Source organism: Drosophila arizonae, chromosome 2, assembly GCF_054131065.1.
Source record: "Drosophila arizonae isolate 15081-1271.41 chromosome 2, UAZ_ARI_1.0, whole genome shotgun sequence".
In the NCBI taxonomy this organism is placed as follows: Eukaryota; Metazoa; Arthropoda; class Insecta; order Diptera; family Drosophilidae; genus Drosophila; species Drosophila arizonae.
The window spans coordinates 29482367-29496250 of NC_142922.1; the positions used below are offsets into that span (position 1 = coordinate 29482367).

The 13884-nt window shown below is 38.6% G+C and overlaps 4 protein-coding genes across 6 annotated transcripts; 2 read left to right on the forward strand and 2 right to left on the reverse strand.

Moving 5' to 3' along the window:
- lili (LMBR1-like protein lilipod) lies at window positions 1–10926 on the reverse strand. 2 transcript variants are annotated; one of them, XM_018018274.2, is made up of 9 exons: window positions 10482–10926; window positions 3849–3973; window positions 3610–3749; window positions 3310–3540; window positions 3112–3180; window positions 1620–2131; window positions 1325–1556; window positions 1099–1255; window positions 1–113 (listed from the first exon to the last, which is right to left on the reverse strand). In XM_018018274.2, exons 1-9 carry the CDS (start codon window positions 10551–10553, stop codon window positions 86–88), a joined length of 1566 nt encoding a protein of 521 aa, XP_017873763.1. In that variant the 5' UTR covers window positions 10554–10926; the 3' UTR covers window positions 1–85. The 2 variants fall into 2 exon arrangements, with proteins under 2 accessions (XP_017873763.1, XP_017873762.1); XM_018018273.2 differs by lacking the exon at window positions 1–113 and having other exon boundaries at window positions 203–1255; window positions 10482–10925.
- LOC108621132 (tetratricopeptide repeat protein 12) lies at window positions 2190–3203 on the forward strand. The gene is made up of 3 exons (XM_018018281.2): window positions 2190–2630; window positions 2683–2805; window positions 2867–3203. Exons 1-3 carry the CDS (start codon window positions 2305–2307, stop codon window positions 3081–3083), a joined length of 666 nt encoding a protein of 221 aa, XP_017873770.1. The 5' UTR covers window positions 2190–2304; the 3' UTR covers window positions 3084–3203.
- Window positions 10927–10930: 4 nt separating the features above from the next.
- LOC108621133 (complex III assembly factor LYRM7) lies at window positions 10931–11721 on the forward strand. The gene is made up of 4 exons (XM_018018282.2): window positions 10931–11088; window positions 11151–11294; window positions 11354–11435; window positions 11492–11721. The coding sequence occupies exons 1-4, from the start codon at window positions 11065–11067 to the stop codon at window positions 11656–11658; spliced, it is 417 nt and encodes a 138-aa protein (XP_017873771.1). The 5' UTR covers window positions 10931–11064; the 3' UTR covers window positions 11659–11721.
- Window positions 11673–13679, reverse strand: LOC108621125 (peptidyl-prolyl cis-trans isomerase sig-7). 2 transcript variants are annotated; one of them, XM_018018271.2, is made up of 2 exons: window positions 12110–13679; window positions 11673–12060 (listed from the first exon to the last, which is right to left on the reverse strand). In XM_018018271.2, the coding sequence occupies exons 1-2, from the start codon at window positions 13525–13527 to the stop codon at window positions 11733–11735; spliced, it is 1746 nt and encodes a 581-aa protein (XP_017873760.1). In that variant the 5' UTR covers window positions 13528–13679; the 3' UTR covers window positions 11673–11732. The 2 variants fall into 2 exon arrangements, with proteins under 2 accessions (XP_017873760.1, XP_017873761.1); XM_018018272.2 differs by having other exon boundaries at window positions 11673–12048; window positions 12110–13669.
- Between the last annotated feature and the right edge of the window lie 205 nt (window positions 13680–13884).

Sequence of the window (13884 nt, forward strand, 5' to 3'; positions counted from 1 at the left end):
TCTATTATAAAAATCAATTTATTCTATTTATATTAAGATCACAGTAATTAAATAGTTTCCAACAGTCGAAATCGAGCCTTGAACGTTAGGCTAGTAAGAATAGAGCCGTCAAACTGAAAGAAATAAAGCTTGGAATTAATTTTGAGTCTCAGAGAGAATGATGGCAAAATGCTGGGTATGCGAAATAAAAAAGCCATTCGAGTTTAATTTTATACTATTTTTATTTAAATTTTATCACATAACTTTTAGATGAAATTTGTTTTGTTTATTTGATTGGTTTTAGTATGCAATAAAAATGATGAAAAGCGCATCCCAATGTACGCCATATAAGGAACATTATTGTTAAAATACATATACATATATATTATTATAAATTATTCGATTATGATTAAAATGACAATGAGACGCAAGCGTAAATTATTTTGCTTCAAATTAGTACATGTACGAAAATTACTAAATAAATATTTATGAAATGGGGTGTCCATGCGAACGCACCGACGTTGACTATAGACTCAGACTAATAAAATTTTCAAAAACGCCTACAATTTAGCCTAAACCTATTCTGTTGACAGCAGTTTATGTTGTACACGAAGATTGTATATAAAATTAATGGATGTCTGATGTTCACATATGTGAATATCGTAGGTATGTGTGTGTGGTGTGGATGGGTGTACGCGCATTAACGGGGAACACAAAATTGAAATGCGGCACGTACACCTCTGGGGACCCTATTAACTACAACAATTAAGCACAACGATAAACAGCGCCACATTTAAATATCAATATCAGTTCTGTATAAAGTGTATTATATTCATGCTGGAAGGTTCACCTCCACATTTCTCATCTCATCTCTCTCAACAGTCCATCTGGTTTGCCTGGCGACTAGCGGTGGTATTATTGCGATTACTCTTACGACTCAGATCGTAGTAATTGGCATATAAACTAGTTAGACTCTTCAGGGGCGACTCAACAAAGCGCCTGAGCAGCTGGTCAGCGTAGCGCTGGCGCTGCCAGTACGAGCTCTTGTTGCGCCGCCGTCTTAAATATCAGTTGATGAAGCTCATGTAGTTAGTAAAGAGCACATAGTTCTCCACTAACCGTGCACGGAGCTCGCGTCGCACCGTCGCCGTAAACTTATTGGCCAGGCAGAGTGCAGTCGTTGTGCCGAACACGAGATTGTACAGCAGGACAATTTGAAAGTTGCCCAGCCACTCGATGGCACCAAAGTCCCCCAGCAAATCGAAATTGGTAATGCCTAAAACGAAATAAACATTATACATTAGCGAAAGCACAAATGTCAAGTATCCCAGGGCTCAATCAATACCTATGATTCTGCTTAGCAGCGGCAGTGCCGAGGACAATACGAGCATGAAGCCGCAATTTAACATCAGCTGCGGCAGCGACGTTTGGCGGCGTTTTGGGCGCACGTTGCTCATAAAGGGCATGCTATAGAAGCCGACCACAGAGGTGGCACCTAGGTAGAAAATTAGGCACACCTCCATACCGGCGCCAACAGGTCCAAGTTTTGAAAGCGACGAAATGCCCAAAGTGAATTGCTAAAAGGAAAGTTGAAATATAATCAATTTTATATAAAGTTAAATTGCAAATAGAAGCCTTACCCTTGTGCTGAGCGGCAGCGCCTTGATGCCTATGAGCAGCTCCAATGTGTTCTGCACCACCAGGAGTATTGTGACGGCCGTGCAGAAGAGCAGCAGCAGCATGGCTAGCGGATAGACGAAAGTGCGCTGAAAGGTGCTCGACTTGCGCAGCTTGTCCAACTCCTTGCGCTCGCTGTCCAGCTCCCTCAGTCTTTCGTTCAGCATCTGATGCTCGTCGACATTCCCGGCAAGCGTTTTGCGCTGATACAAATGCGCCAGAGAATGGTGCAGCAGCGGCTGCGGCAGATAGCTCGGTGGACGACCGATGCCATTGGTCTTGGGCAGACGAGACCCGTTCGTCGCATCCAAAATGCTCACATTGTGCAGCTCAATGTTGGCGAGCTTGCGTTTTACGCTCGCTTCCTCCATGTAGAATGCGCTGAACTCCTCGTTCACGTCTCTCAGCAGCATGGGTCGCACCAGCACCTGGTTGACAACGCCAAAGAGCCGCACAAATCCGTACGGCGTGCAAACTGTAAATCGTAGTAAGCGGGGCGAAATATAACAAAACGTTAGTTCGTTTCCAAGGCGTCGAAACAAGCAAACAGCAAACAAATAAACAAACTAAAATTACAGCTGCCGGCAAGCGCTGAACGAGGAGAAATATTTTATTCTCAATACAAGTTTCAATATTCACAGTCACAAAATGGAGCAACAGCTGCAGCAGGACCGCGATGACTTTGCTGATTTCGAGCAGACTCTGCAGAAGATCGACCAAATCTTAAAGGGCGAGCCCGAAACAGACGATGATCCGCCCAAAGCGAAGACGGCTGAGGACTTTGAACACATCGATGTGGATAAAGTGAAGTTGAAGGTGCGCGAGGATCGCACTGTGATCAATAAGCGGAGCGCAGAGCCGGCCTCGCCCTATACCCCGGATCAGCAGGGCTTCATGAGGGAGGTGGAACGCGATGCCAATGAACGTGCCCAGGCACGTGCCAAGCGTGAATATGAGGCGGAACTACAGCGCAGGCAAGTAATTGGATATTAAATGTGCAATAAAAGCTATCTAATGTGCTCTCAGTCATGGAAACGAGGCGTTTCGCAATGGCAACTTTGAGAAGGCTATTTTGCACTACAGTAAGGCAATAGAACGCGTCAAGAATAGCGCAATCACCTACAACAATCGAGCCCTGTGCTTCATCAGGTGAGTCATTCCCTTGAATAAGTGCATGTGAATTGAGTGTTTGACTAAATCTGATTCGCAGGCTCCGCAATTACAAGCGTGCCATCGATGACTGTCAATATGTGTTAGACAAGCTGCAGGAGTCTAATCTGCGCGCCTGGCTGTACAAGGCCACCGCCCACAAGCGACAGAACGATGCCGAACTGTTCGAGGAGTGTGTGAATCAGGCACGCTTGCACAATCCCCAGCAGCTGGCGTACATCGACAAATTCATCGGCCAGATAGATGACAAAATATAATGAGATTAGTTAAATGTATTGTACTTACTCAGCATAAGCATTACGCCCAGAAATGAGACACATGAATAAAGGAACGGCAGGTGAACACTGCCCAAATCTGTGAAGCGTAAAAAGCGGAAATTAGCAATGCATTTACATCCAGATGCCATCTACATGTGGTGGGTGCAGTCCGCTGGGCGATCAAGCGGCACTGTTTCCGCTTTAATCAGCTCTCGCTCCTACTTACTTAGAAACCAAAAGAACTGGAACTTTTCAATGCCAAACACTGCACTCAGTACGGCGGTCAGCACGAGCACAATGATGGCCATTAGAACGAAAACTATGAACGTCTCGTAGACTCGGGCCAGGATGCCCTTCTTGTGGCCCACGAAGCCCGTCGACTCGGAGAACAAATAGACAAAGGGCAGAAAGATGAACAGCGACAGATTCGAGAAGAGAAACACATGATTCCACAAACCTGCAACGAAAGCACAATGACATTATATTCAAAAGAGTTCTCGTAGTTTCTATAACACTCTCTACTTACCCTGTATTAGGGAGCTGTTCAACCACTTCACGTAGTAGCTGTTGGGGTACAGTAGCAGCACCTCGTTGCTTGCTATGGAAACGGGCAGCAGCATAGCCGCACCCTCGGCCACGGCCAACGTGAAGGTGCACAACCAAAAGCTGCAAAGGATATCGTCAGCTGAATACGCATCGCTTGCATTACAATTCGAGTTGGACGTGGCTGACACGCCCGCCCTCTATATGACAACAATAAATTACCTTATGCGATAGACCAGAACTTCGTCCTCGTCGTTTGAGTAGAGATCGTCGCGATCGCGTCGTCTGAAGCGAGAGACAACCACATAGGAGCTAAAGTACAGCAATATGATGAGCAGCAAAAATATCTGCAAGAGAATAAAGTATGCGATTTAATATAAGGTAAATAAACATGGCAGTGAAATCGTACAAGAAGAGATATTTCACTGTTTTCAAAACTATAATACGACTTTTAAAAAATATATTGTGGATTTCTATTGTAATGGAATATGGAAACTATGCCATACTTTTATAATCATATATGTAATATAAACACAGGTATTGAAATTAATTGTTGCATTTAGCGTTCGATGTGTTATTTTTGACACATTCTAAATCGTGAACATAACAAATATGTTTATATTTATTTATGATATATGAGCAATTCTCTAGTGGCGAATGTGACATTCGTACGTGTTTGAATTTAAAAAAAACGAATGCCAAAATATATTTTTATTTTGACGATTAGTGAATCTTTTAGCTCTTGATTAGCTCTATAATTAGTGCTAAATCTGATTTTAGGCAAATGTTAGTTTTCAAGATAATCACAAAAAACCAAGAGGTTCGCAGGCTACATAAAATTTAATTCGCTTTTCAAATAAACAGTTCATCCTGAGATTTTAGCGAAACCTTAAGTGAAATTGGCACATCTTTAAAATGTTTTTTATTTGATTCAAAAATATTGAGTAGTTTTTTTTATTTTTTAGTTTTAGTCAGGGTCGAAGGTGACGTGTCGAATAAGACAATTTTTTACCCCATACATTTATTATTTTTTAAAATTTTTTAGTAATTGCATCGAACCTTTTATATTTTTCTTTTACTCTTTAAGCATACACGAATATTTGAAAAATAATATTTCATTGCGTAGTGTCTCTCTTTAAGAACAGTAATAAAAACAAAATGTGCAACATAAATGCTCAAAACAGAACTTTGGCACTTGTTCGGCTGTGTGTGTCAATATTTCGAGATGTGTTAAGAATAAATGCAAAATTAGTTTATGTTAGTTAAATTTAAATTAATTTTAATTATTTTACATCGATTAGTTATAAAAAAAAATTTTATCAGAATATGCATTCATTGAATTTGCACTTTGTGGCTGTGGTTGACCTTTCTGGAGATATGCCCATATATATATTTGTATAGGTCATATATATTTAACATATTTTCTCACTTCCCTATATTATTATTTCAAGGCTGTAAATACTAAATAATATAATTGTTAAAATTAAACAATGATAAAGGAAATTATATATTCAGATTGACAATTGAAAAATAATTGAGAAATTATTTTAGAAGCATTAGACGCCTTTAGAAGCCTTTTAAAAATATTTAAAATAATACAAAGTTGAAACAGTTCAAATTTAAGTAATTATGAACAAATAATATAAATTCAAATTTGTTTACATAAAAGAATTTTTATTTATCAAATAGAAATTCCAGCCGGGGAGGCATATTCATGCTTTTGTATACAACCCAATTATCAATATAAACAAAAATTTAATCCAACAAGAGGCAAAATTGTGATCAAAGGTCAAAATAGATATTTCTTATCGGCAGCTGTCGACAAGACGGCAGTTGTATTGATAAGGATTAGATTGAATGAAATGAAAGCGTGGCAATAAAGCATTAGGGTTATATAGATAAAGCTTTGATTAATTACGAGAGTAATGCAATAGCTGTAATAATATTAATATAGTTAATATAATTATTAATTATTAGTCAAATTAATTTAGCAATTATTATGGCGAATGTAGAATATATTCTTGTATTACAAATTTTATCAAAAGATGCTTTTTAATTACCTATCACTAAATGCAGTCATCAGCTATCTAGCTGCTAAACTTACTTAAATTAATATTATATAGACAATATTTTTGGGATCAAAGACGGTAAGCAGTGAGTCAACTTTAAAAACTGTAGCATATATAATTTTCATGATTGTCAAGCCATAAATAACAGTTGTACTTATGTAACCTTGACCTTCACTATTAGACGATCTTGATATATACAATCGTATTATCTATAATAAGTTCCAAGTTTAGTTGTAGGTGTTGTAAAATATTTAGCAATACTATAGGACTTGATGAATATCATCTATCTAATTCATAATGTCATTAGTCGCTTTGTATTTATACGATCAGAAGCAGAAGCTTTGAATGAAAGCAAAATGTTTCTTCAATATAAGCAATATATTCCTCAATTAAATGAAAGTAAAAGTGAATTCGGAGCACATGGGAAATACTTATGCCTATATACACACACATACATATTTGTATAAGATAGTTACCAATGATTGGTACTTTTCAAAAATAACCAACTTTGAATATATACTAATATAGATATAAATATAATTTATATACACTTGAAGTTAATTTCAAGTAGTTATTATTTTAATTTTCTTTCAATTCATATCAACTTGGTCCACTTGAGTGCAATAGCCAATCAATTTGTTTTGGCGACAATTTCTTTAAAGTCTAAACTCAGATGCCAATTTAAAATAGCTAAAGTGTATTTAAACACACATAGATAACCAGCGACACTAAATGAAGAAATGGAAAACAGACGCCTAGCGCGTAGAGCACACGTCATTGCTTTTTACGCTGTGAAAAATTAAAAACAAGACAAAAAAAAAAAAAAAGAAAAAAAAAATAGAAAAAAAAACAACAAAAACAAACACAAAAGAATATATGTACAAGCATAAGCAAATATGCAAGTATCATTAATAAAAGACTTTTTTCATGTTCTCAACAGAAACAGAAAAAACAACAAAATATCTACAAAGCAAAAAAACAATAAATACACAATGTCTCGAATGGCTGTTTGTTTTTATTTTTTCTTTCCTTCTACAATTACGTTCCCTGATTCTTGGCATATAATGAATACCACAACATAAACAATAGATGAGAGATATATAGACACATATACATATACATGAATATATAATAGATGTCGTATATGCACAACGCTGAAGTATGACAGCTTGCAATTAATTTAATGCTTCAATGAGACCAACAGCGTTGATTGGGATTGATTGATTTGATTGAAAGAATAATTACGTTTATTCTAGCTATTTATAGCACTATATATATATACATATATTGTTAATTATCTCTCTTTTACTCTCTCCCTCTTTCATTGAATTATTACTGTGCGTAGTTTATTTATAAAAACCAAAAAGTGTTTATGTAATATGAAGAATTGTGTGACGTTTCGCATTATATTTTTATTTCAATGCTGTTGAACTTGGAACGCGTGGAACGTCCCACAGTTCGCTTTTAAAATAAAACCCAGAGATAAGCGCTATTAAATGCCAAGTCTCAGTCTGGCACGAATACTGAATGAATATGCTTCAATACGGCGATCCGAGCACATTTGGAATTCACAAGAACAGACCGCAGCTCAGCTGTGTCCAGTTGCCAGAGAACACTTGCGGAAATCTTTACGTATTGTTACCCAAGCGCACTTGTTGCATAAGCGAGCGTACACGACTCCACGATACACTACACAACAACCTAAAAGCTTGTTTGGCAGTCAGTGCATTGCTTTGAAGCTGTTGAGTTAATCAAATTGGTTAAGAGAAAGACAAACTTCACTTATCGATTTCCTTTAGATGTTAATGAAAAAGCCAAAGGCTGATGAGTGTCCTAAGGTGTACGAAGAGCTGATATTTCTATTATTCCACGCTTCTCCGCACGCACGTATAAGCCTGGGCAATGGGTTTTACTATGTGAACTTGTTTGCTAAAGGCCATATGTTCTAAATATATTTTATTAATGAAGTTTCTTGGGCATGATAATGTCATAACAATGTATATAGATATTTGCTAAGGCACAAGTCTCTAGTGTATTTGAAATGCGATCAGAAAATCCGAAAATAATAAGTAAATCAAAAATCTTTAGGTTTTATGTTACTTGAATAACGATTAAAATTATAATTTTTTATTGATTACAAAGAAACGTAAAGAGTATAGGATAAAATGATAAGCTCGTACTGTGTATTCATATACATGTACGTGTATACAGGCACTCAGACAGTCACAGTTATATCGAATAAGCCCGTCGTCTTGATCTAGAAAATATGAACTTTATGGGTTCTGCCACGCCTCCTTCTGCTCTAGATTAACAAAACCATTAGGCCGTGAATTCCCCATTTCCAATGAGTTCAGGGTGTAATGAATACATTAATTATGGTAATGTTGGTAAGCAGTTTATGACATCGAATACCTGAATTGGCACGTGTTCGAATAGGACTAGTCTATTATAAAACTATTATATTACATTGGAAACCCCATCGAATTACTAATTTCTGTAGTATCGAGTTATAGATATATATCCTATGATTATATAATTCTCAATCAACATTCCAGATGAACCTCTTCACATGCTAGCACTATATTCATATATTATATATCTATAAATAGAAAAATATTTAGAATACTTAAACATAAGACATAATAATACGTCTACAAAGTCACGTATTTATTGAGATAGCCTGGAATATCTCTAAGTCGCTCGTTGCCCGATTGAGCTGATGGGCTCAACAAGTTCTGCGAGTTGCATTGGCCAAGTTAATGCACCGAGTCAATGACTTGACATGAACTCGAGATGAAAATACGCCCAAAACGACGACGCAAAACTTGGCTATAAATAGCGATGCATATATTCCGAGTGGAAGAGGGGCAACATGAACCAGAGGCAGCGACAATCATAAATGTTGTCTAGGCGGCATGCTGCTGCTGCTGCTGTGGTTGTTGTTGTTTCTGTTGCTATGCCGTTGATATTGTGGTGCAACAACTTTACCGGTGAATGGTGGATCCACAAATACGTTTCGCACAGTTCCATTAAGTGAAAGATGTTTTGCAAATGGCCAAATAAACTATTATTTATTTTCCAGCCAAACAATGAGAAATAATGGCCAGATACTGCGAAGGCTTGTTTAAATTTCAGAGAAGTGTCCGCTTAAGCGACATTGTCAAATTGAGTATATATCCGATTGACTTGGCATTCACAATTGGTTTATATTTGGGAGGACGACTTTAGAGATTTGCAGTTCAATCTAAAAGATTTAGAGCTTCAGCTTAAAGTTAACTAACTATGATAATGACTCTAGAATTTCCTAGATTTCCAACTCAAACTTACTGTGTTCCAGGCACGGTTTGAAAATATTGTATTAATGTATTGAAAATTTTTAACTGCGTTCTTTTTCTCAGTGTGGCCGAAATTCTCACATAATAGCATATTTCACTTTTCAGTTTGCATAGCCTAGACTTGACAGTTTGAGAGTATTTTTACGAAATTCTCTATGGGTAGAATCTTATCTTGACCAACCCCAACATGTCTGATGTGACACTTACTTATAACAACACTCGAATGACATTTCCACTTATCTGTATAAAGAAACGCCGCAAGAGTATTTAAGCTTCGGCATGTCACCGAATATCATTCTTTTCGTTTCATTTTCGATTCTTTTTTGAGGGGTTCCTGCATAATTTATGGGCGCTCTGACCAGGTTTTTGGGGAGAGCATTGTGAATGCGACACACGCACTCTAATTGCTGCTGACCCACATACCGCTTGACATTATTCAATTTTCGTTAATAAATGCGGTGTAAACTGAGAACAGTTACAGCAACCAACGGCTACTGGTTTCCTGTTAAACTTTGAATAAAATGCTAAAACTATATATTGTATTAATTATAATAAGCAAACATACATACACATATATAAGCATATGTATATACAGTATATCTAAGCAATTGTGCGATTTAAACAAACGAAATGTTTATTTTTAGCTGCATAAACATCGCACAGGCAGACATCAACTTTTCGTGGTGACTCTCTGTGTATAGTGTGTCAGCTGAAAATACTGAAATATATTTTTGAATTGTCCGCCGTGGCTGCTATTGTTTAAACAAAAGACAACTGCCACACTTGAACTTAATAGAGTGGGCACGAATCGCGGCCATCTGCCCCGCACTTGAACCTGTTAGCAAGTGCAACAAATTTTCGAAATTATTTCAAATTTGTTTTGATTCGTTTCATTTGCGCAACGCCTTGTAAACATTTATGCATATATGTATGTGCATATGTCTGTATGCTTATATATTTCATTACAGGCCAAAATGTTTATTAATATACCGAAACACTTTCACTTGTTGCTGCGCGTCTCTTTCTCGTGTGCCGTTTTTATTAATTTTTGCTTTTTACAGGTGCTAAGTTTTTACAGACGGCGCCTCATAAACCGTTGGTCATGCAGTTAACAGTCGAGCAGGAAATTAGTTAAGTGGCAACTTAAATAGTAACTTAGCGATGTCGGCGACTATCACAATTTTATATATTTTCGCCTCGTAAATCGAGCAGCGCTCAGCTGATAAGAACCATAAACAAAACGAAACACACACACACACTCTTTCGCACACTCACACACATGCAAGTGTTTGTTCGACTGTAACTGTGATTCGCGACGTGTACGCTGCTGTACCAACAATAATTGTTGCAGCTGCAACAATAACAATAACGTAGGCAGCTGCATCCCGTTAGGGGTGGAGTTGGTGGTGGCACTGATGTAATGTGACGTCACAGTAGTTGATGCTACTTACAATGTGCTCCCGAACTGTATTGTGGAATAATTGCAGCTTCAGATCTGTCACCTCTTCCTCTTCTTCCTCCATGTTCTTGAGGAAGAAGCTTAATTTGTCGTTTTGAGCCAGTTTCGTGCTGATTTTACAAGGCCCGCCTACGCCCTGGAATAGTTTATTCGGCTCTTGAGTGAGGCACGCACACAATTAAATGGCCAATAGTAAATAATTTCACTTTTCTCCCGCGTACGCACGCGACCGTAGTCCGGATAGATATAAAGATACTTGTTGTAATTGCGTATTGGTTAAATTCGTGTTTGCTTTCATTGCCGTTTTATACAATTTTATAATAAAAATAATTTTGACTTTTTAGCTGTACAGCATTTTAGCTATGCCCACTATTCCTTCGCGCCGAAACGACCGTCGTACACAACCATACAACGTAAAAAATTCTTTCAACTGAACTGGAGATGTCAAAAACAAAAGACTATCGACCGAATTTACGATAACACATTCGATAAATAACAACTTGCAGCTCTGCAGTGCTTTAGGGTTGCCTATCACACTCAAATACCAGCTGATTGTTTGTTAATGACGTAAAAAAATGTCCCAACCGTTGAAGCGCCAGGTAAGTTTCTGATTTTTTTATTTGATTAATGAATATAATATTTACTTTTATGACACCCACAGGTGCTAAGTGCGTTTAAAAAGCTCCATCGCACGAGGCAGTATGTGTTTCATGGGGATGACAGGGCCTTAGTGGCTGGGCGGAACAAAATAAACGAATCCTTTCAGCAGAACCGCAACGAAACCAGTGAAGAGGAAATTAAAAAGGTGACATCCGCCTTTAGAATAATTTAAAGCTAGATCTATATCGTGTTCTATAATTGTAGATGATTAAATTAGCTGAGGAAGTAGACTACGAGCTGCGAACGAATGTAATACAGGCTAAACAGAAGGAAGACAACGTCTTCGGTAAGTAAATATTACATAAATAGATTCCCATTCACTTAAGGCCACAATTCTTCCAGAGCTTCGCATTACGCCAGAGACAACTCGCCTGGACAATGTGCCTTTCAATCCCGATGTTGTCATTGAGGCACCGCGCAGACGGCGAAGTGATAAATCTACAGGCTGCTGTGGAGGTGGAGCAGCCATGGCAGCGCTACAGGCCGAGATAGACGCTCGCAATAAATGAAAATACGCTTTGTGATTATTGGCAAACTAGACTAACTAAAATTATATTTATGTCTTTTAGCAACATGTCAGTCATTATTTCTTATGTTTCTTTTTCGACTTGTGTTTTCTCTTTGTTTTGCTTTTTTTCTGATTAGATTTGCCGTGTTTTTTGCGTTTGCTACGCTCGTCCGAGGAGCTTTCGTCGGAGCTATCAGTTGAAGATGACTCACTGTCGTCAGAGGAGTCACTCGACTCCGAGCTACTGGATTTAGCTCGCTTTGATCTTTTCTTAGATGCTCGCTCCTCTTCCACAGCTACACGTTTCCGAACTTTTGACACATTTTCTGATTCCTTTTCCTTGTACTTTCTTTCCGCTTGCCGTCGCTCGCTTTGTGAGTTCGCTTGGGTTCTAAATGAAGGCCTTTGATAGATGTTACTAAAACATTTCCATATAATTTTAATTTACTTACCTGTGATGCCTGTCTTCACTTCTATCACGTTGGCTTTCTCTACGTCTGCGCTCTGGCGAGTATCGCGAGCCTCTGTAAGGCGATGTGGGTCTTCTACGATCGACGTTTCGGTCATTCGATCTAGATCGACGTCTTTCGTATCGTTCGTTATGCCGAACATTTGTTTCCCTTGATCTTGAACGTTGTGTATTATTGCGTCGGCCACGATCTTCGCGTTCCCTTTGCTCCCTATGTCGTTGTTCACGAGCCTTTCTCCGTTCTTCCGAGGTTATTTCTCTTTTTTGTTCGTCGTTTCGGTTTCTATCCATACGTCGATCTCCTTGTCCTCGTCGATCTTCTTGTCCCCTCTTTCTCGGTTTGCTCTCGTGTTTCTTGCCATTGCTTTCCCTCAAGTTGTTAAAGTCCAATTGGCTACCATCACCAACGACGCCTCGTCCCTTCCCCCGCCACGTCACCTTAGACACAGACTGAGAGAAGTCCACGTGTATGCGGCGATCGTCAATAAGAACATTGTCCATTTTAAAATAGGCCGCCTCGCATGACTTCTGATCCTCAAACTCTACAAAGGCATACTGCAAGGAGTCACCTGTCTTGCGGTCCCGTATCACTTCGCAACCTTTCACAACGCCAAAGCGGCTAAAAATTATTTCCAAATCGTCGTCCGTAGTGACGGGATTGAGTTTGCACACAAAGAGCACGTTTTCTGGTGGCGCCATCTCGGCATCTGGCAAGTCACCCACAATTTCCAGAATTGTAGCACGTGCTTTAGCCTCACGCTCCGCCAACATCTCTTGCATCTCTTCCATGGTTTTGCCGTTGGTTTCATCAATGTCCTCGTCGGCCGCGATGCGTCCATTTTGGAGTCTTTCGGCACTGGGAGATGGAGAACGGCTAGGCACTTGAAAGCCACGAGGGTTTGGAAATGGATCTTCGAGAACGACAGTATGCGTTATGCGAATATCCTGATAGGGTCGAAAATTGTCGTCCACAATGGCATCGTTCAACTTTCGCAGTACTTCATGGCCCTCTACAACTTCACCGATAACGCAATGATTGCCATCCAACGAAATTAGATTTTCGCCGAGTGTGAAGAAGAACTGTGAGCCGACTAGATTTTTGCCGGCACTGACCAACGAGAGCATGCCCGCACTTGAGTGGTGTATTTTCGGTATGTATTCGGCCTCGAAAAAACGCTTCTGCATTCCCTCCACAACGCCCCAAACGGAAGAGCCGCCATTTCCAACACCACTGGGATCGCCGGTTTGAGCTATGAAGCCTTGCTGCACAGTATGAAATAGGTTGTAGTTATAGTACTTTAGCTGACATAGTTTAATAAAGTTGAGGCAGGCAACTGGTCGCTCGTCCGTGAAGAGGTCAACTGTTAAGTCTCCCAGTGTGGTCTCAATAACCACCGACATAGTAGGACTATGCAAAAATCCACAATTATTTACAGAAACAAGCGGGAGGAAAGTGCTTTACTCAAACAATGTGACCGTACACAGCAATGCAAAAAAATGTATAAATAATAGGAATACACTATAATTCGAATTTCACCGCCATAAATCATTTATAAATACAAAATTAATTTAAATGTATTGAATGTACTTTAAAAATAAAATTATACTTCAACTTTCTATTTGAAAATGGTTTAATTTATATTAGTGAGCTTATATATTAATTAGTTTATTGTATTATAATCATGCACCATATATAGAAATTGTTTTAAAATTAGCTGTTTCGAAAGGCTTTCATTAAGCTAATATATAAATATATAT